The sequence below is a fragment of the Strigops habroptila genome, chromosome 11 (genome assembly GCF_004027225.2).
Source record: "Strigops habroptila isolate Jane chromosome 11, bStrHab1.2.pri, whole genome shotgun sequence".
In the NCBI taxonomy this organism is placed as follows: Eukaryota; Metazoa; Chordata; class Aves; order Psittaciformes; family Psittacidae; genus Strigops; species Strigops habroptila.
This window is the reverse complement of record NC_046360.1, coordinates 17,947,205-17,970,613: the sequence shown is the minus strand read 5'-3', so window position 1 is coordinate 17,970,613 and position 23,409 is coordinate 17,947,205. Positions and strand designations below refer to the sequence as shown.

The following is a 23,409-nucleotide window of genomic DNA, read 5'->3' as shown; positions in this document are numbered from 1 at the left end:
GGTATCTTAAGTTTGCCTCCCCTTCAAAACCCCATAAATGACAAGCTTGTGTTTTCTAATGACAGTTTTTTACAGGGGCATGAAATTCATGCAGCTTTGACAGATGTTTGTCTGTATCCTCCATCAGAATAATTCATTTGCTACGTCAGTGATACAGGAAAACAGGAGGATGCTCAAGGCAGAGATCTAGCATCACTTGGAGAATTTACAGAAGGAAGAAGGAGTTTACTCAGAAGCAGCCCATGGAGACCTGTGCACTGTCCACTTGCTTAGTTCTTAAATGTAAGAGGAAATGCCCTGCTTGTCATGTGTTACTTCTCACTACTGTTAGGAGAAAGCACAACAAAACAATCACCTAGCTTTTACCTTGTGTAATTCAGGCCAGAAATCAGAACACCTCTCCTGCAGCTTTGGTATGGGGCACTCTTTCTACTTGTATCATTTTATTAGCTAATACTTTTCACTTATAACTGGAACTGACAACAGACAAAGTTTAAGAATCACATCATCCTTTCTGAATAAAGAACCAGTAATTCATTTGTTTGCATTAAAGTCTCACTGCACCTTTCCATCCTCTTCCTGTCATTCATTATATGTTGCCTAGTAACTTCCTACAACCTTTCAGGGAGCAGAGAGCAATTCTGCCACCAGCTAAGTGGGGGGAAAAAAAATATTAAAAATAATCAGCTTTTAATGACCCTTGTCTAATCCTAAGCCTTTAGTATTGCTTTATTTTGGCTAAGAAACAGCACCAGAATCTTTGTCCTCAAAGTGATAATTAAAATCCTCATTACTGAACCACATTAAAAACCTCCATAAAAGCTTCAGACTGGTAATGACTTAGGTCAGGCGTGAATGGTGAAAGATGTACATTGTTAGCAGAAGAATAAAAGGCCAGATACTACTCCTGTTTGTAGAGTAGGTGTGGAAGCATTTCCCTACTTATTTTTATAAATGAGGAAGTTCACATCACCCAATGTTACACAATGGGGTTTGGGATTTTTATGATATGGTTTCAATGGTCAATGTAATTCATAAGTGGGGTCACTCTTAGCAAGGCTTAAGATAAAGAACTACTCACTGAGCATGGCCTGAGAACAGTGTTCAAGACACATTAGCACTGAAAGAGAGAATATATGCACTGAAGAACTGACATACAACAGGAGAAAGGTCAGGCAGATACTGCTGCATCTCTTACACTAAGTCTGTCAGTCTGTTCCATAACCTACCAGATATCTCTAAAATGTAGATACAGTGGGTTGAAGTGAAGAATTATCCTTGAACTTCACCTCTGGCTTCTTCAGCTTTCCTTACTTAGCATATGGTAAGCCCCCACTCTCTTTGCCCACACAATCCCACCAACATAAACACATACATATGTTAGAATCTGCTACAGAGCTCACATGGGATACTAAGACTATCCTTTTCAGTGATATGTGGAGTAATACATATTTAAGTGCCTTAAGCACTTTTGAAGGCTTCCTGGAGTCCCTTAAATATTTAAATCATTACGTATGTTTAATACTGTTATAGGACTGCTTTGCATAGGCTATTTTGAATCTGCAATCATATATCATAGAATCCTAGAATGGTTTGTGCTGGAAGGGACCATCCCCATTCCAACCCCCTGTCACAGACAGGGACACCTTCCACTAGAGCAGGTTGCTCCAAGCGCCGTCCAACTTGGCCTTGAACACTGCCAGGCATGGGGCAGCTCCTCTGTATATATACACAATTTAGGGTTTTTTTTAATTCAGTTTAAATCCTGAATGCTCATCATTCCAACCAACACTGCATTTTATGTTGTCTCAGAACGTCCACATTACTGGAATGTTGTTCCACCAAACGAAAGGAGGATTTGGTCTTCGCTGACTAGAAACCATATATTTTAACTCATTGTGATTTACTTTAGGTTTTTTTTAGGAAAATTTGCAGTTATTATCAAGCTTACCCAAGAAGAGAACGAGGACAAATACCATGATTATGCAAACCCCTTAGAATAAGGAAACAGCACTACGGAGACAGAGCATAGATCCTGAGAACATGCAGCCTTTCTGATTTATGCTATGCAAATAGCACTGCTTTCTCCTTATGGAAACCCAGACTTCCTAAAATGTGCCCATCATTTCTTCTCAACAAGACTGCAGTTAGAGAAACAGATTAGAACTGCATATGCATTACGTTAACAAAGTTCAAGCATCACAAGGATTTTATCACTAGAAAGCAGGTACATTTGCTACCCTGAAGCACTGAGAAATGACCCATCTGCAAAAGCAAAGACCTGAAAGAACTATTTCCCACATGCTCAGTATTTATAAACAGAGAATGGTTTGCCACAGAATATGGGTCTTATACAGCAAGGGCAGGAGAGACAGGAGGGATTCTGACCATGTGAGGGCTGGAGCTACACCTGAGACAGAACCAGCTGGTTAAATAATGGACTGAGCAAAGAGCAACTCCCTCTACATTCTACAGAATGTAGAACATTCTGTCATCACCACAGGGCACACAAACAGCAAGAACATCCAGGGACAGAGCTACTTCAGACAATCAGTCCGATTCCAACATCTTCTGCTCGGAAGCTGGGCTCAGTGGCAGACACCAGAGGTTGCAGCAGCAAGGCAGTGGCAAATCAGGGAGCAGAATACTACCTGTGGTCTCTCTTAAATGATTTTCTTTTACAATATAATCCAGCAGAAATTCTGGACTCTGAAACTATGGCTTCATGGAGCTCTATGAAGCGATTTGACCAAGTAGTGAAGCCAGAAATTACTGAAGTGTTCAGCCACTCAGCCTTGAAATTTGAGACTCCTCTTCGGATTCAGCCAAAACACTTGGGCAAGACCATTCCTTGGTTTGCCAAATAGAATGCAAGAATAATAAAAAAAACCTGGCAACCAGTTCATGGACAACTCAGTCATATTTACAAAGTCCATCCATTAACTATGAGCATCCTTGGTCTGTTTGTCCAGCTTCCTCAGATTTCTTATTTCATCTAAAAAAGATACTACAATAAAAGGCCAAGTAGCTACTGAGTGCTGGTTCATACAGTAACTCTGTTTTTGGTCTGAGTAAGTTCATTCAGTGAACTGCCCGCTACACCAAGCCTTCGAGGAGAGCAACGCTACTTCTTCCCAAGAGGATCCAGAAAACCTACCAGAACAGAGGTCAACTCTTCCTTCAGAATCCAGATTTGGAAAAATGGACTTTTGCTTTGAGTTTTAAGAAAAATTAGTCTCAAAAAGCAGGTATAGATTGTTCGGCAATTAAAGGTAGAGCTATTTATGCTCTCATTTTTAAGTGAGGGCTGTTTGACCAATTTCTTTTCAGCATCCCAAAGCAATACACACTGTATTTCTCTTCCCTACAGTGTACACATCACTCAGTGATGACACCTTTTTCCCGACACTTATGTGTTTCTCCTAGGTCTGTAAGTAAGGTCGTTAAATGATTCTGATACCTAAATTCTGAAAGATGCTGTGGAAAGCATTCCCTAAGGAGCTGGTGTATGCAGAGCAGCCACGCCAGCTAACTTGCAATTACATGTTGGTGCTGCAGGACCACAAATAACCTGGGAGCTCATAGTGACAACAAACCCAGTTCTTGAACTGGACTCATTTACAACAGCTAAAGCGCACAATCAAAGCCATGCTCAAATACCCTGCCAGTGATATCTTGGTAGTGCTTAGTCCTCTGTAGCTGTGCTCCTGACAAGTCTATTGTCACTTTTGCAGAGAGACACCTTGGTCAGGAGGTGACGTTCGGCAGCACTTATCAAAGCAGCTCATTTCAAACCAGGCAGCAGGAACAGATTATGAAAAAAGAAAAAAATAAAGAGCTGTGACACCTCAGCAAGGCAAGGTTATCTCAGTATGTTCTGAGCACACATTAAATGACAGTATGTGAGCCGAAATCCTCATCTTTGTTGCAGAGAGGAAACTTTCCTCAGTTTATGCATCAGAGCTGTAGGGGTTATTAGAAAGCTCCTGATTTAAATGAGTTCTTGCTGGAGTTGTTATATTTGCTTGAGTGCAAAGGGACTTCTTTTTCCCCCAATTGAATAAGGGTAAGTCATTTCAATTCATGCATATGATTAATTTACAGTATCTAGAAAGGAAGGATTTGATTGATTGAGTTCCAGGTTCATTTTAACACTAGTGATATGCTCCAGTCTTTACCACTTCTGCAGTTTGGAAGATCAAAATAAGTTTGACTGTATAATAAACAAAACCACATGAAGAAACTGAAAGACTGGAGCTATGCAGAGAACATTCTAACTGTGCTCTGAGAACACTTTAAAATATAATTCTTGAGTATATGACGAATCACTTCTGCACCGTACACAATACAGGCTGGAATAAAACTTGACTAAACCCAGGAGCAGGTCTGTTAATATTTATCTTCAAAAGAATTTTTCTATTTGTTGTATGGGAAGTATATGTAGTATTTAGTGCAGCTCCACTAATTTTGCCTCCAATCCTTATTTCTGTGTACAGATACTGTTTCTTACATTAAAATTCAGCAGAGTAATCTTATTCCCCTGATAAAGTTAACTATTATAAATAAATTGCAGGGGTATCCCAACTAATGTCCTTGATGTAATCAACAAGAAGTTAATGAGGCCAAATTGATGGCAGAAATTAGGGAAGAGGAGCTGACGGGTATTTGCAGATATGTTCAGCAGACAGGACTGTGGAATCAATATGGGATTTCAGCAAGTGAGGGCACCCATTATGGAGGCAAGTTCAAGTGCTTTACTTTCTCCTCTTCACCTCCCCAGAAGACAGCCAACGACAGGGCGAAGCAAGGAGGTACAAAAGGTTAAAGCTTTCAGTTAGTGATTTTTACTAAAGAAGTCACAGAAACCTTCAGACCTTCACTATGCTTTAATAACAAAAATTATGCACAAGAGGCTTTCTTACTGCCTTTTGTACATCTTTGAAGAAGAGATGAGATCTACAGCTCCATTTACAAAAGAAGTTTGGAAAAAAGTATCAATGAAATCATATGATACAACCGTTGGTTGCTGCAATTATCAAATCTGGTGAAAAATTTTGTTCTCCTTGTTGGCTCCTGCCTCTCTATGCCATCGGCACAACCTGAAGATAAGAGTTAGGACTAAAGAAGCAAAACATCCACAAAACTCAAAGAACTCCTGCTCCTCTACTTCCACACTGCAGAACCCGAGGATGTCTACATTAACACTGACACTCCACCAAGCTCAGCATGGTCTCTGTTGATCGGTTCACCAGTCTGCCTTCAGGAGCACTCCAGTGTGCAACAGGTTAAAAATCACAGTGCAGCATAGCACTGCTCACACCCTCTGTCCTTTCCTGCTACCCACTTTCCCACAGGAAACTCTTTATTTGAAAGAAATTACAGGTGGGATACCATTCCACATACAGTCTGCAGCTGCCATAGGAGAGGAATTCTCCACCAATGCATAAAAAGTTCACTACATCCTAAATAACAAAAAAACCCCCAAACAACTGGTTTTTCTTTGTTATTCATCAAAGGTTTATGTCTATTGTTCTATTAGTTAGACCATGGAAACATTTGCCCTTGCTGCCCTTCATTGCAAGATGCTTACAGAATTCCTGCCCACTTTGTTCACAGCTCATTTAAACTAAAATCCAAACAAATCCCCCACCCATCATTAACACTTCACTGATTAGAACCCCACTGACTACATCAAAATTGTCATTCTTTGTGATCTTGATGTCAAACAGTACCAGAATATACTCCAGGAGAGATACAGAGAGACTTAAAATTGAGCTGAAACATGAAAGACACAGTAATTAAGTCAACTGTTTTTCAGGATCTCTTATACTGGTTATGCTGGGCATAATAGGTTGATATCAGTTATATACATAAATGATTTTTTTTGCCTTCTCTTTTGCTATGAAAAGCCTTATGCCACCCTGTATGAGCACGTTAGTCTAAGACATCTCCTCTTCACAGCTACTTCAACTTAGACTGCAAATACTTCATAGAGGTTTATGTCCTATTAAGTTTCATGAGCAGTAGTAGTGCACCAACATCCGCAGCAGATTTTTGCCAGGGAACTCTGGCAGTGGTATATTTTCATGCCTCTAAAGAGAAGTGCACTGCCACAGGTTAGGAGCCTCTGAGAACTCTCTGAATAAGGAGAAAACTATTCAGCAACCCATAAAAACATGACAAAAACTGACTTTTCTTCATCCATAAAGCAGAGCAAGAACTGCAGGAAAAAAAACCAACCAACAATCACCACCTCAGCCATAAACACACACTGTCAACCACTCCAACTTACTCCAGTTCCTAGGATGCACTTACATCACAAATGTGCTATAGTCTTGATTCAAATTATTTATAATGCTGATTTTAGGATATTTATTTTTTCTTCTGTACTGTGATAACCTAAAACATTCTTTTTGTCTCTATGTTTTTTTAGCATATTATTCCGTTCTCAGTTTCTCCAATACATAGTTTGCTTACTTCATTTTCCATTTACTTACAATTGCACATACTGGAATACTTCCAAAAGTCTCATTAAAACAGCTCAGATGAGGAACCGCATATCTAACTCATAGTTAATTCCTAATCCAAGGACCATTCTTGAATAACACTGAGGCATAAAACTATGTAGAATACAGATTAAAAAAGCAAAAGGGAAAAAAGGGCCTTTAAAGTTATCAGTAGATTTTACCCACCTATATTTTGCTGCCTATTTTCCTGTTCGATAGAATCAGTCTAACCGTGCCTACTTGGTAAAGCAATGAGATCAGAAAGGAAAGCTAAGAAAGTTCTCTCTTTTATTTGGTTGTATGTTGTCAGTGCACAGACTACAAGATAAAAATTGCTGCATTGCATCTGAACCAAAGGTACTTGTGACTTAAAGTCCTATCCATAGATGTCTCCTGTGAATTCTTTTGAAGGAAACTGATTACGTGCAAGGAAGCAAATACTTTTTTTCCCCCACGAACACAGAGAGGCAAATCATTAACAGAACTCACTGTGTCCTACGCATGATCCCAGCAATTTGCACATACACATGGATTTCCAATAGTTAGTGGAGACTATTTTCAGTGTTCTGGAGAGAAAAGTATGCCAGTTAATTCTGTTCCTAAAGTCAGATTTCATTCCTGTCCTCACAGGGCTATTGAATATAATCACATCATCCATTTAAAAGAATAAAACTAAGAAGGAGAATAACTAGTGTCATACCCTCTCCTCTGGAACTTCTGCAACAGCTATAGGAGCAGTGGTTCAGTTGGACTCACTGTGCCACAATTCTGTTCTCTAAAAATGAAACCCCTCAGATGGTCCTATGTAGAATCACAGGATTAACCAGGTTGGATCAAGTCCAACCACTCCCCAGCACTGCCAAGGCCACCACTAACCCATGGCACTGAGGGCCTCGGCTACGCGGTATGTGAACACTTGCAGGGACAGTGACTCCAGCCCTGCCCTGGGCAGCCTGTTCCAATGCCTGAGCACCCTCTGGGGAAGGAATTGTTCCTCATCTCCATCTAAACCTGCCCTGGTGCAGCTTGAGGCCGTTTCCTCTTGTCCTATCCCTTGTTCCTTGGGAGCAGAGACCAGCCCCCTCCTGGCTCCATCTTCCTGTCAGGCAGTTGCAGAGAGCGATAAGGTCCCCCCTGAGCCTTCTCTTCTCCAGACTAAACCCCCCCAGGTCCCTCAGCTGTTCCTCACCATACTTGTGCTCCAGGCCCTGCACCAGCTCCATTGCCAGCTTATGTGCAAGTGAAGAAGTGCTCAGCCCAGCTTGTAACACAGACTAGGGAGGGCTTTGTGATGCAAGGGAACACACATTCCACGTTCTTCTGGAATGCAGAGTATCAGGAAGCCAGAAAGCAACTTCATGTAGTATAAGCTGCGTATCAGTATGACTGCATCTCACTAGAACACTGGATCATTTAGGAGGAATTCTTATTCTCCCAACAAACAGCTAATAGATGTGCTAAATTCTACTCACAACACACACTACTCCTGCTTGTCTCAACTACAGCTAGGGCATAGAAACAAGAATTCAGCCAGGGAATTACAGGCTGTTCAGCAGATGCTCCAGAACCAGCCTTAACCAAAGCCCTTGAAGAACAGGATGAATCACACAACATATAAGATATTCTACATTTTTTCCTTCTGGATACTCATTTTATCCCCTATATTTAGCCAGTTTTCCATGTAACGAGAAGCAAAGCAGCTCAGATGGAATGGTAGAATCAAGAAGGGAATTTAAACTACATTATCTACACAGAAGAGAACTTCTGCGGCCCTGCAAGCACTCAACATGCTGAATGAAGTTGTGCACACGTGCTGCTTGTTAAGCATGCCTTATCTTACGAGGCGACCAAAGGAACTGCTCCTGAACAACAACTACTCCTTGCAAGAACTGGGTCTAAAAAATAGTTGCACTGAATTAATGTGAAAGCGCTTACAAAGCTTTGTCTTTTTGAGATTGCAAATTCAACAACTGCCAGCCTGTCATGAAACCTCTACTGAGCACAATCAGCACTTCACAACTCCCAGAAATTACAGCTGTCTGTTTCCAGTGGAAATCATTTTAGACAAAATGCTTGCATGTGCTGGTTTGTCCACCTGGATGGCATCCCATTTTAGAATCATAGAGTCATAGAATAGTTAGGATTGGAAAGGACCTTAAGATCATCTAGTTCCAACCCCCCTGCCATGGGCAGGAACACCTTGCACTAAACCATGTCACCCAAGGCTCTGTACAACCTGGCCTTGAACACTGCCAGGGGTGGAGCATTCACAACTTCCTTGGACAACCCATTCCAGTGCCTCACCACTCTCACTGTAAAGAACTTCTTCCTTATATCTAACCTGAACTTCCCCTGTTTGAGTTTGAAACCATTACCTTTTGTCCTATCACTACAGTCCCTAATGAAGAGTCCCTCCCCAGCATCCTTGTAGACCCCCTTCAGATACTGGAAGGCTACTATGAGATCTCCTTGAAGCCTTCTCTTCTCCAGGCCGAACGGCCGCAACTCTCTCAGCCTGTCTCCATACGGGAGGTGCTCCAGCCCTCTTATCATCCTCATGGCCTCCTCTGGACTCGCTCCAACAGCTCCATGTGCTTTTTATGTTGACGACACCAGAACTGTACACAGTACTGCAAGTGAGGTCTCCCGAGAGCAGAGTAGAGGGGCAGGATCACCTCCTTCGACCTGCTGGTCACGTTTCTTTTGATGCAGCCCAGGATACGGTTGGCTTTCTGCGCTCAAGCACACACTGAAGGCAGCTCATGTTAAGCTTCTCATCAACCAACATGCCCAAGTCCTTCTCCTCAGGCTGCTCTGAATCTCTTCTCTGCCCAACCTGTAGCAGTGCCTGGGATTGCCCCGACCCAGGTGTAGGACCTGGAACTTGGCTTGGTTGAACTTCATAAGGTTGGCATTGGCCCACCTCACAAATATGTCCAGGTCCCTCTGGATGGCATCCCTTCCCTCCAGCGTATCAACCGAACCACACAGCTTGGTGTCGTCGGCAAACTTGCTGAGGGCGCACTCAATCCCACTGTCCATGTCACCAACAAAGATGTTGAACAGGATCGGTCCCAACACCGATCCCTGAGGGACACCACTCGTTACAGGTTTCCAACTGGACATTGAGCCGTTGACCACAACTCTTTGTGTGTGGTCATCGAGCCAGTTCTTTATCCACCGAGTGGTCCATCCATCAAATTGATGTCTCTCCAATTTAGAGACAAGGATTTAGTGCGGTGTCGAACGCTTTGCACAAGTCCAGGTAGATGACGTCAACTGCTCTGCCCCTATCCATCAGTTCCGTGGCTCCATCATAGAAGGCCACCAAATTGGTCAGGCAGGATTTCCCCTTAGTGAAGCCATGTTGGCTGTCACCAACCACCTCATTGTTTTTCATGTGCCTTAGCATGTTTTCCAGGAGAATCTGCTCCAAGATGTTGCCAGGCACAGAGGTGAGATTGACTGGTCTGTAGTTTACCGGGTCTTCCACCTTCCCCTTCTTGAAAATGGGGGTTATATCACCCTTCTTCCAGTCATCGGGAACTTCACCTGACTGCTGTGATTTTTCGAATATGATGGACAGTGGCTTAGCAACTTCATTCGCCAGCTCCTTCAGGACCCGCGGATGGATTTCATCAGGTCCCATGGACTTGTGCACGTTCAGGTTCTTAAGATGGTCTCGAACCTGATCCTCTCCTACAGTGGGCCTAAGGTCTTCATTCTCATAGTCCCTGGACCTGCCTTCCAAGGCTTGGGTGGTGTAGCCAGAGCATTTGCTAGTGAAGACTGAGGCAAAGAAGTCATTAAGAACCTCAGCCTTCTCCAAATCCAGGGTAGCCAGTTCTCCTGATAGCTTCCAGAGAGGGCCCACGTCCCTAGCCTGTCTTTTATTTGCTACGTACCTATAGAATCCTGTTATCTTTCACATCCTTTGCCAGATTTAATTCTAACTGGGCCTTAGCTTTCCTAACCTGGTCCCTAGCTTCCCGGACAATATACCTGTATTCTTACCAGGCCGCCTGTCCTCGCTTCCACCTTCTATAAGATTTTTTTCCCCTCTAAGTTTCCTCAACAGCTCCTTATCCATTCATGGAGGTCTCCTGGCCCTCCTGCCACACTTCCTTCTAGTCAGGACGCAACACTCCTGAGCTTGTAGCAGGTGATCCTTGAATATCGACCAGCAGTCTTGGGCTCCCCTGCCCTCTAGGACTATATCCCATGGAACCTTACTAAGCAGGTTCCTGAAGAGGCCAAAGCCTGCTCTCTTGAAGTCCAGGGCAGTGAGCTTGCTGCATGCTCTTCTTACTGTCCTGAGGATCTCGAACTGGACCATCTCATGATCTCTACAGCCAAGGCTGCCCTGGAGCATCACATTTCCAACCAGTCCCTTCCTGTTGGTGAGCACAAGGTCAAGCATGGCACCTCTCCTTGTCGGCTTCTCTATTGCTTGAAAGAGGAAGTTGTCTTCCACACAATCGAGGAACCTCCTGGATTGCTTGTGCCGGGCCGTACCATCCCTCCAACAGATGTCAGGATGGTTGAAGTCCCCCATGAGGACAAGGGCCTGCGAGCGTGAGGCTGCTCCTATCTGTCTGTAGAGCGTTTCATCCACAGCATCCTCTTGATCAGGCAGCCTGTAACAGATCCCCACAGTGACGTCCCCCATCGCTGTTCTCCCTTTGACCCTGACCCACAAGCTCTCTGTTGACTCATCTCCTGTCCCCAGACAGAGTTCCATACTCTCCAGCCTGTCACTGACATAGATTGCAACTCTCCCTCCCCATCTGCCGGGCCTGTCTTTTCTAAAGAGCCTGTAACCTTCCATCCCAACACTCCAGTCATAGCCAGACTTGATTCTACTTTTCTGTAGAAAAATCAGAATCTCAGTAATTCAGAAGTCACAATATTAGTATAATGTATTACCTCATGCAGAAAGCTCATTACCTTGCAAACAGAAGCCTCCCTGTGTTTACACGACTATTGCAAAAGAAATAAAAGTCAGGCCTTTTCCCTTTAATTCCCCTACCAGTGCAGTGCCATTGTATCTCCTTGCCAAACAAGTTGAAGGAAACAGTATTAAGGGCGGAAAATCAGTTAGCTTAGTTCACAGAGAGTAATCTACCTGGCAACTCAGAGATGTAATTTGCAACACTTAGACCAATTGGTAAGTTATACACTCAACCTTTCTGGAAAATCAGAAGGTTTTAAAACACCTCAAATTGCATACATAAAAAAATAAATTAAGGCACTCCATGTCACCAGGAAATCTTGAAGGTCCAGTTCCAGTTCACAATCAGTTTCCATAATCCCTTTCCCAAAAAACAAGTGCCTAAAATGTCACTACTGCCACTGCCAAGCTATTTTGTTAGGCTGAATGCAATTACACTTGAGGAAAAAGCTTTGCTACTGTGAGTTCATGCCACTTAAAGAACATCAAGTGAAACATTTATGAAAACTATATTACAGAGCTCAAATAATGACTCCCTGTCAGCTTATGTTCTGCTTTCTGTAACCATTCAGGATCTCTGATGAAATGCAGGAAGAACAGGGTAGAGGGTGCAAGCCATAGGGTGATTTCAGATGTATTAGTGCATTACAAATAGCAATGCAAAACAAATGCTAACCTGGCTGCATGAAGCAGTATCACCTTCTTGTCTCCCAACTTGGCAAGTGCCTTGCAAACACTGTCCAAACCTCCATTTGTCCATTTCCCTTGCCTAAGACGCTCCTGACTTTTCTCAGAGGGTTGATAGGGAAAGGCTGCCATCAACCGCCGGCACATGCTGCTGAAGCTACAGCGGCTATGAGGTGCTGGATGCCCCGTCCCTGGAGACATTCCAGACCAGGCTGGATGTGGTTCTGGGCAACGTGATCTAGATGAAGATGTCCCTGCTTATTGCAGGGGGTTGGACTAGACGAACTTTGAAGGTCCCTTCCAACCCAAACTATTCTGTGATTCTATAGTCTAAGAAAACTATTCTGCTTGACACAGAAGTTGCCTTCTTACTATGTCTTAGAGACCAGTCTTACTGAAGCAACAGGGAAGAGAGCAAAAATTCCCATTTCATTATGAACCCTTTCACCATTAACACAATTCATATTCACTTCGTATTGTAAAGGCATTCACATCCCACACATCACATAGCACTCCACCAAATTTTGCTATCAATGCACTTCAATAGAAGTGTCACCAATAGCAAAGTGGTGAATGGTGTTTAGTCTGCGTAACTCAGAGTTTACCTGCTTTTAGTATCAACCAAACATCCACCACAGTCTTTGACACTGACCTATGTTGGGTTTATCAGCCTTTTTTTTTTTTTAATCTTTTGTTTTTTCCTTCCAGCTCCTCTCCCAATCACAAAATAAGTTCCGAGTGGTCAAACAGGTCATGGTCCCAGAAAACACTGATGCTGTTGTCACCTGAGAAAGGTCTTTTATTAACTGCCACATTTATAAGTAGCCAAAAATTAAACAACTAATGAGCCTGAAGAGCCTTTTAAGACAAATTCTAAGCAACATTAGAGCTTAGCAGAAAAAAGTTAAGAGAAACATGCTGAACACTTTGGATTCTACCAATTATTGATTTAGTAACCCATACTAATCATAGAATGGTTTGGGTTTGAAAGGACCTTAAGATCATCTGGTTCCAACCCCCTCATCTAGTTCCAACCCTAATCCTACCAATATCTTTTCATAAAAGAATTTCCAAGGTATAACCCTATCACAAAGTCTGGTTGAAAAATAAATCCAGTCTGGTATTAATGCTTACAGATAAGCATGTATTCCTCCAGCAGTCAGAAAAGCAGAACAGACATTCTAGTTGCATGCAAACGGGAATGCTGGCACTAGATTATAGCTGGTTATAGCACTGTGGAAAAATCTTTATGGAATGATTAAAACCAGCCAGAAAAGACCCCCATGGAGTCATTTAGATTGCAAAGAAATACATTTAAACTTGGAATTTAGTTTTACAAGTCTATCTGTCTTTAACTCCCCAAACCCTGTACTTTGCAGGTTATCAGAGAGGAGGCTGATTCACACAATTAAAGTAGATTTTACTGGGCAAACCAGATCAACCCACAAAACTTTGCTGTCTACCAGACTCTCTCTGGCTCAACTCCTGAGGTATGCCAAGGTCTGTTTAACAGCCATCCCTCCCACCCTCTACATAGCAGAGAATGAGGCTGATAATCTGCAATTCTCTCCTGCTCTAAAGTAAATGAGACAATTACTTTTCCACTTAATCTAATATATACCTTTACAAGAAATCAGCTTTTCTGCACCATCCTCAGCAGACGTGAAACTTTCTGTGTCCTCCATCTACTTAGGATGAGGATGTCCTCCATCCTCATCCATACACTGAGAAGAATTACAGACTGAGACTTTTCTTCTTGTTCAGCTAAATTATTCAGCTGCTGTTTTCTCCATAGCTAATACTTCAACTGCCCTCGTTTTTCTTCCTCTTTTGTTTTAACTAACCTTCAGGCTCCCCCCTCTTTCACTGCATATTCCTTAAGTTATGTGGGTATTCACAGAATACCATGGGGTTTTGGCAATAGCCCTGGCACCCGTCAGTGCAGGAGCAATGAGAACACACTGGTTTTATGAGTATTGTTACCTATAGCTTATCCCATGTTGTACTTAATTTCTCTTTTTTTAAAGCACACAACTAGCAAGAAAGAGAAGCCTAAAGAGGACAGGTGAATTCCAGCGGGCTGACTGAAGGGGTAGTTGCACCGGATGGCTGCTGGACAAGATCCAAGAGGTGCTCTGTGCTGCTGTCCACTGACCAAAGCCCCAGCTGCAGCACAAGTATTACACCAGGCATATCATGGAGCCAGGGTGTTGAGTAGCTACAATCAACTCTAATGTAATTAATCTCTCCTATTTCACTGACAGAAAAGCATTAAAGGAATACCTAGGGAAATGGTTAATTAAATCTTGGGTCTTTAAGCTGTTCATCGTTCTATCAATCTTTTCTAAGAATAAAAACTGGAGAAGGGAAGCCAGAACAAAGCTATTGTTTCTGAGCAGGTCTGAGAGGTTTGCTAGTGAGAGATGTTTAATGATCTTCTGAGTCCCGCTGCACCTTACACACTGCTTGAATCCTCTGTACTGCTGCCTTGTGTTCATTAAACACACAAGGCCCATAGTAAAGGTAAGAACATCTTCTAGTAACTTGAACCTTGAACTAAAACCTTGACACAACTGGGGAAAAGGCTTTAACCTCCAGGGGAGAGATTGAGATGAGCTCTGAGGCAGAAGCTCTTCTCTGGGAGGGTGCTGAGGCGCTGGCACAGGGTGCCCAGAGAAGCTGTGGCTGCCCCATCCCTGGCAGTGTTCAAGGCCAGGTTGGACACAGGGGCTTGGAGCAACCTGCTCTAGTGGAAGGTGTCCCTGCCCGTGGCAGGGGCTAGAACTGGATGAGCTTTAAGGTCCCTTCCAACACAAACCAGTCTGAGATCCTATGATGGATTAATACTATATATACGCATTCTTATCTGTAACTGTCAGGTCATACACTAAATATTAAAATTCCTTGTAAAACAAATTACCTTTTCTACTGAGAACATGTAAATGAAGAGAGCTAATTGAAAAGGACCATCACACTGACAGCTCCTTAGCTCACCGTGTATGTGTCCATTACATCTGAGAATGCAGAACGTTCAAAGCCATTTATCAATTTGAGATTTAATAAATACCTAGGCTTGGAAATTACATGGCATTCTCCAGAAGGAAACAATCCAAGTTTATTACAGCACAACAATATTATAAGCAGAAAGAATTTTAAGGGCTTGCACAAACCACGGGACAAATTGTTTTTGACACAATGAGAAAGCCAAAGGGGGCGGGGGGGTCAAGACAATTTTTAAATTTCTGAGCGCATTCTCTAGAATAATACAGACTTTTTTGCATCAACCTTGTCTCTGCATAGTCAGATTCACTGTTTACTGCATTTCACAGCACTTCAAAACATCTTTTAGATACATTTTCATTGTTATGACAGGTTATAAAGCTTGGAAATGAATCCACCACAGCAATAACTTTTGCAACTGAGCAATGGTATAAAATTCTAGGGCATTGTAGGACTTGTATTGGATATTGCAGTCCAGTCCAAAGAAAGCCAGCTATTCCAATACAAGCCTCTTGGTCACAAGTCTGACTCACTCAATTGCAAGAGACTGAACTGAAGCCAAGCATTCCCAATCCCAGGCATACAGGCACGTCTGGCATCAGACTCCGATAGGCTGCCAAACTCCACTGCACATCACAGCTTGGGGTGAGGAGGGAAAGACAGCGACAAAACAAGGAACAACCCCACAGGATGCATGTATTTGCCTGCCCTTTTGAATCTTCATTCTTCTATTTACTGCTCAGAGGAAACTTCTAAAAAGATCCTCCTGGAAGAATTTAGAAGTTTAATGAGGATGAGAGTGGTGCAGGTGTGACAGGACATAAGGAGGGAAAAGAGAAGGATCGTTTCAGTTCAGAGCAGATCTACTGCATCCCTGGCAGTGTTCAAGGCCAGGTTGGACACAGGGGCTTGGAGCAACCTGCTCTAGTGGAAGGTGTCCCTGCCCGTGGCAGGGGGTTGGAACTGAGTAAGCTTTAAGGTCCCTTCTAACCCAAACCAGTCTGGGATTCTACTGTACAAGTCAGTGCCCATGTCGGTGCAGGATATCAGCTCTGAATTCACCAGACCAAGCTGTTTCTCTCTGCATCTTCTAGAAACAAAGACACAAGTTACTGCACCGGTTCATTTGGTACCCACGTAGCACTGGAGGTGAGAGAAAGATCTTGCTTATACATAACAAGCCAGCAAACTCTCAGGATACAGGTTTCTAGTGACATACCAACGGTCATCCATTTGATCTCAAAACAATCTTCTTGCAGAAAGGTGAAAAACATAAAGGGTTGCATCTTGGAATTTAGAGTGATCCTTTTATATTAAGTGTTAATGCCAGTGAGAGTCACTACAATCCTAACCAATGCTTTTGCTTATTAACCAGAGACCTGAGCCCTTAACTAATTTTACTCAATGTAGTATCTGTCCAGTTAATGCTGAGGCAGTACATTTTACTCCTGGCTTCTCACCTGCTTGCAGCTCCTTGTACACTTTATTTCATTAACTCAACAATTTGGCAGAAAACTCTGGTATAACAGTCAGCACAGTGATTTGTTGGTATTTTGTTGGTATTTCTGTGAGCAGGTTTGATGATTTCTTCTTCTCAGAGTTTAAGCACTACCCCCTGGACTGACCTTATCATTTCAGTTGATATGATTACATTTCATTTGCCAGAAATAAAGGAAAACAGGATGAAGCAAATTAACCACGATGTGAAGAAGATGCCTAGACACAGAGCTAAGTGAGCTTTTGCCCAAGGCAAGACAAAAGCTGACCAGGATTTTAAGCAGGCAGAAACACAAAAGCACACCCTCAGTGACATTTCACCTCTGCTCTGAGGAAACACAGTTTAAGAGGGAGGATGGAAAAGGTGGGCTGAAAGAACATTTCAGAAGCACAGCTCTGCCTTCTGCTCGAGTTGCCTGCCACTGCAGTCACTTCTTAGCCTAACTGAGGCTATCACATAAGCCTGACCTGTCTTGGAGTAACTTGAGTTCATGCTGAATAACACAATTAATTCAGTGAACTGCCTCAAACCAGAAGATGATATCAGCGCTCCCAGACTCATGCTGATTGCCTGAAGATAGAGAACACATGGTGCCGATTTTCACCATCTCAACCCTGCAGCCTGTATGCAGAAGAAACATGCCCCGGGCAGCACTAGTGGTTTCTATACTCATCAGGTATGAGCAGACCCTTCCTCTGAGGGGTGGAATTGATCTGGCAGGACATACTGACACTATTCCACCAGTGCTGCAGCCAGTCCCTGAGCCTATAAGTCAAACACCACACACACCCCTGCAATGAAATAATCCTAGATCACGAAGATGTATGCTAGAAACAAGGGCTAGAGTTCTAGTAACATTTAGTTTTCAGGTAGAACCCAAACCAGATCTGAAGTACCTAGCTTCTAGCTGTGCCCACACACTACTTGAATATCTCAAATCAGAGTACCTGACAGATGAACTTAACTTTTACCAGAGCACATCAGCAGCAGTGATGCTGCACACATACCACCACCCCCATCTGGGCAACCAAATACTGCTGGAGATTCAGCAGGTCCAAACAAGAATGACTATCAGAGGTTGAAATGTAACTGCAATTACAGTTCTCTCAATTCACATGCCAGTGGGCTTATTTTTGCTTTGCAATAGTCCATCAGCATTAGTCCTTCCACAGCTTGCCAGCATATTGGCAACCCTGCTGGGAGTTAAGACCCAAGGAATAAAGCACAGGCAGCTCATCACAATCAGCACTACAGCAGCTTGTGATGTTGTCCAGTTCAGCTGCTATTAAAACATGCTCCCAACCTCTCCTCAAACACAGGTCAGTACCACACTAACTTTCATTTCTTTTGGAAGAAAAAGCATTTCAGAAGATCTTGGATTACTTCCTACAGACATATTTTTCTGCAATTCATCTGCTTTGTGAGCAGTCTGCATACCTGTGGGTATGAACTGCATTTTCAACTCCGCAAGTGAAGGTTCTGGCTTCATTGGTGGTGGGTTGTTTGTTTCTTACTTTAAAGCAATAAAATGCAATGTCTTTAGATGCAGAGTTCTAACAATCCCCAGAACAAGCTGCAGGGTATTATGGTGAACCCACAGCCAATGTTTTGGACCTTGCTATCATTGATTAACAGTCACACTCCTTAAGAATCAAGGCATCTGCTTAATCCTAATGGTCTAATGAATATGGAACACATCCAGACTCAAGTATGCAATTGTAGCGTTTCAGGCCTGTTTAGAGCACTGGTTTTGCTCACACAGTCACTTTTTCCCAGAGGCAGGTTTAAAAAGATACCTTTGAGGTAACAAGTATAAAATACTAAATGATAAAAGTATCTGATAATGACAGTAAATTCTCTAAATTATCTGAATCTTCCAAGGATGTCACGAGCACTGTAATACCGAGCCAATGAAGGTTCTTGCTGTCAAGTGAAGAAGAAGAGACTAAGAAATCCTGAACAAGCACATGGACTTCTTCCCAAACACAGATACTGCCCCAAAAACTGGCAGGCAGCTGGCTCCCAGCTTTGCCAATACAAATGACTACTGAGTAAGCATTTTGATTGAAAACTAGCCATAATACATCTTTTGCAATTATCAAAACCAATACATCGAGTATTAATCCATATTGGAGATAGAAGCATTCAGGAAATGTTATCTATTACTGAACTTATCCAAGGCAGAAGATTCTTTTAATGAAAATACAAATGGCATGCTAAGTACAATCAATAAAAAACACACTTCAAAAATCTGTTTTGATTTAATGCTTTTAAATAAAATTATGCTTTTTAAATACAGTATTTTCTTTGAACAGAGACATCAAGACAGGAAGAATACAATGTACACATACCTGAGGCTTCTTGAACTGTCTCCTTCAGACCTGTAAAGTAATACACAAAGACTTAGGACATAATTACTTCCAGCATTTATAAGCCACATAGTCTAAAAGTAGTAGGCTCCATGGCATCCTCTCCCTTCGCTTTTCAGTTAGTTTTTCTTGTTGTAGTTTCCCTATTAAAGACTTTTAAATAAGGAATCAGTCTGCTTCGGTTCAGAATATATCTGTCAGAAGTTAAAAACCAGTTAACAGTTGAAGTCAATAACTGCAATATTAAAATACATGCTGACACCCTCTGCACCCTCAGGAAAGACCTGCTGTAAACATGCAGTAACAGAGATTTGTGTTCCATTGGTGCAAGTGGAAAGCTCCAGCCTCCGACGTGATTCCAGAAGCAGGAAAGTTTGTACCTTCTCCTTTTATTTTTAAGCTTTTTTTCACTCTATCTGAAAAAGTCATAGGCAAATACATTCCGGAATCCCACCCCCAGCCTCATTAGGCACTACTCAGAAAGGGCCGTGGTTTGCAAATAAAGGAAATTTAAAATATTTTCAACCCCATATATGTCTTATTCCATAAATGTGCAAAAAAGAGGGATAAGATGCACAAAGTTACAGCAGCTCTTAAAGGGCATATTATTCTCAAGGCGAGATAATTTTACCAATCAAAACTGGAACAAAACCTCTTCCCCCTGCCCCCAGTGGTTTTTAGGTAAGTAAATTGCATGTAGTGTCACTTGTACTGAGAATGTTTCCTCCTCTGAAGAGGAACAGAAACAGAATACTGCCAACATCGCAGGAACAAGCACAAAACCCAGAACAAAACATACAGCTGCATTTTCCTCACCCCAAAACAATCCAACCTCAGTGCTACAAACCAGGAATCAAACATACAAAGCAAAGCAGGAGATTCAAGGGCAAAACAAAGCCTCAAAACATCCTTTCCATATCATAATCTTTCAAGTGATCCAAATAAAAAAGTGATCAATATGAACTTGTGAACTCTAGCACTTAAGTGACAATAAGCTAGCACCAAAGTTGCCTCCTCAAAATCAAAGACAAGAGTATTTCTTTAGGAAATAAAGAATCTTCCCTAGTTTGAGAAAAAGGTAAGAAAAAGGTAGAACCAGTTTCTTATTAGCATGACTTCCATCTCCAATGATAACTTATATATTATACTAAAGGCAGTAGAAACAGTTATGCCTAGTAAAAGTTCCCTAAGTCTAACACCAGAAAGCAAACAGTACTAAAATCAAATTTTCGGATTCCATTGTAGAAATAGGTACCAAGAATTTATGTTTTTTTCCTCCCCCCCTTCATGACATGCTCTCTCATTATTTTCTTCAACCTCAAAGAAGTCCAGATGATTTTAAATGCACAAGCTGAGAGGAAAGAAAGAAAAGTGAATCTGGCATCTTGGCTCACGAGATACTCGGGCAGCGGGAGGAGAGCTGGAATTCGGCAATGTAGGTGAGAAAGGTGGCCCGATATACCCACAGGAGGGAATATCAGCTGATGCTCCTCACAGCTAACATCACAGACTGCTTTAAACCTGAACAGACATCAGCAGAGTGGAAAATTCTGTTGTCCAGAGCAAAGTGAATCAACTTCTGCCTAGGAAGACGGCAGCAGTGGTACGTAGATGCTCTGCACAGCCTCTCGAGCTGGAACACTCCGCAGGCTTGGAACTCACAGCTTTGCTGTAGAGCTTAACTGTGTGCCAGAAAACACTCTTGAAAGTGTTACCTTTGTCCTTTTACCTGAGGTGATGAAGAATCATCACTGCCCTTCTCTTAGGGAAGAACGATCATTTAACAGGACATCTCACCACTATAAAAACTTACTGTAGCATTTGGTGTACCCGATAGTACCCACCTGTACAAAGGGCATCCTCAACCTTTTTGAGAGCTCAGACTTTGGGTGTTACTGGCATCATTATCTGTTACCATAAGATTTACTTAACTGCATATTGAAAAGATTTTTCCAAAGCAACATGGAATGGAAAACCGATCCCATAAATCCACATCCAGAAGAGCTCTTAAATATTTAAGAGCTAACACTCTGTCAGTTCTTGTTAACGAAGACAGGATCCAAAGGCAAACTGCTACTTCCAGCTGTATCACTGCATTCTATTCAAAACATTTTAACATATAAACGTGCTTAAGACTTCAGAAGTGCTCTGCATTTCCACCCCAGCACCCTGCCCAGATAACAGCCGTGGTCTGACATAGACCCTCACACACACATGCGGGCCCAAGCACAACAGCGGTGAGGAAAGGGCTAAATTCAAGCGTCAGGCTGCAGCTGCACAAATTCTAAGCTGACCCAGTGCTAATTCATCAGTCTCCTGTGCTTCCCTTCCCACTTTTTAAAGCCTGTCTGGTCACTTTGTTAGGTTTCTAGATACATCTACATATTCTGATGGACAAAAGGCAACTTCAAATCAGCTTTTTGTACACGATTGTCTTGCTCCTGCAAGGGCTGTGAACACAAGGAAAGGGAGAGAAAGGAGCCCACCTAGGCATCCCCAGGAGTCATGGAAAAATTAATATGTGTTTAACTTCCCAAACTCAATTTTCAGCAAATTGCATCTTGCAGAACACACACCTTACAACTGAAAATGATATTATAGGTAATTGCTTTTACTTTCAAGTTTTCAAATATAACTGGATAGTCTCAATTTTCTGCCTTTCCTTGACTGGAATAACAAAACGATCTGAACCCAGAAAATGCCTTTGAGTGCCCAAAGCATTTGGAGGTCACAGGAAGCAGCAAACAGCCTTCCTAGACCACCTTTCCACCAACTAGCTGCTCCTCTTGCCAAAACTGAAGTAGTATTTTAACTAAGGCAAGGAAAAGCAACAAGGCAAAGGTGTCCATTGCTGAGCTATGCCACTGCACCAAGGCTGGAACCAACAGCGTTCCCAAGCTGATCCCTGTCCAACACAGCTGACATGGAGGGAAGAGAGACCACCATCCCTTCCTCATTTTTAGGATCCCCAAGGTAAAAGCAGCTGCTCGATTTCACAACTGCTAAATATGCCTCTTCTCAAATTAGATTTACTCATGAGTAAATCTTACTAATCTTACAAATAAGATTTATTTGTAAGTGAAAAAGATTTACTTCACTAAATTCCAAAGAGTTATTGAGAGATGTTCATTTTTATTCAGGGAATGAATAATTGGTTTGCAGGGCTGAAAGAACACTCTGCTGAGAAAACACACTACTTGTAGTTTGAAATAAAGCATTAGATTTTCTTTAAGTGTCCTTTAAAAGCCAGGATTTTGGATCAATATTTAATGCTTCTGCTTATGCTGTAAGCACGTGCTGGGCTCTGGATTGGTTTTTTCCTTTTGACTCAGACAACAGAACTGATACTGTCACTGCTGAAACAAGGAAAAAGGTGAAAAAATTTCTGGTAATATATTGCATTATTTCTTTTAAGGTAGACCTTAAAGGAAGAAAAGGCTACAATATACATAACATCTTCTGTGCTACAGCACTTTAAGCAGAATATACTCCATTTATATATCCAAGTTACATCAGTGATGTGAGAGAGTCATGCAACTTTCTCCAAGATACCTCCTCTCATTTCCAGCTGGTTTCCAGTATTTCATTTTGAGGAGAGCTAAGTATTAACCAACACGGACGATTAAAGCACCAGTTTGTCTTCTTCCTGACCCCAGGAACTTCATTCTCAGCAGGAAATACGGTGAAACCCATCCTTAAGATTGGTGGAGTCAATAGAAGCAGAAATGACTTTGCTATTAGCAGTATTTTCTGTAACCCCATTGCAAGCAGAGGCCAGGAGAAGCAGGCACCATCATAACAATCCTTGAACCAAAACCCAAACAAAATCAAACCCCCCCAGTACTTAAGACCTACAGGAGACCACAAACCAAAGTGGTTATTCAGATCCTGAATGATTTTTCAGTTCAAATGAAGTACTGCCATCACCCTCCATCTGACAGTCCACATCTGTCAAAACTGGGAAATGCAGAAAACATCTCCATTCATATTGCCAAAATGACTTATTATCTCTTGCTTTGAATACCCAGGAGACAGCCACCACTCTCCTATAAATACACCAAGCAGGAAAATGACAAACAAAGAATCTTGGCTTCCAGCTGCTGAGTTGGTTGGCAATTTTTCAACAAAACACTCTTAGTGGGAGGTTGTCAGCTCATACAAATTGAAAACTATTTACAGGAGTATCACAATTAGGATGAAATCTTTGAGAACTGCACGAGACAGAAAAGCCACTCAAATTGGGAGTGTGAGAGCTTCCCACTGCCCACCAGCAAGGCTCCTCTTCACTCAGGCGACAGCAGGGTCTTCATTCCCAGAAGACACAGCTTCAGAGGCACAGCTCAGGCAATGGCTCTTCAAGACTCAAAAGATTTTATCAGGTCTCTGGCTCACTCCAGC

General features: G+C 42.3%; 1 protein-coding gene across 4 annotated transcripts in view; it reads right to left on the bottom strand.

Moving 5' to 3' along the window:
• Window positions 1–23,409, bottom strand: part of IQSEC1 (IQ motif and Sec7 domain ArfGEF 1) — a 337,453-nt gene that overhangs the window by 248,325 nt on the left and 65,719 nt on the right. For all 4 annotated transcript variants that reach the window (XM_030501810.2, XM_030501803.1, XM_030501811.1 and 1 more), the window contains exon 2: window positions 18,994–19,023. In XM_030501810.2, coding sequence (XP_030357670.1) covers window positions 18,994–19,023 — 30 coding nt within the window. The remainder of the gene's footprint in view (window positions 1–18,993; window positions 19,024–23,409) is intronic.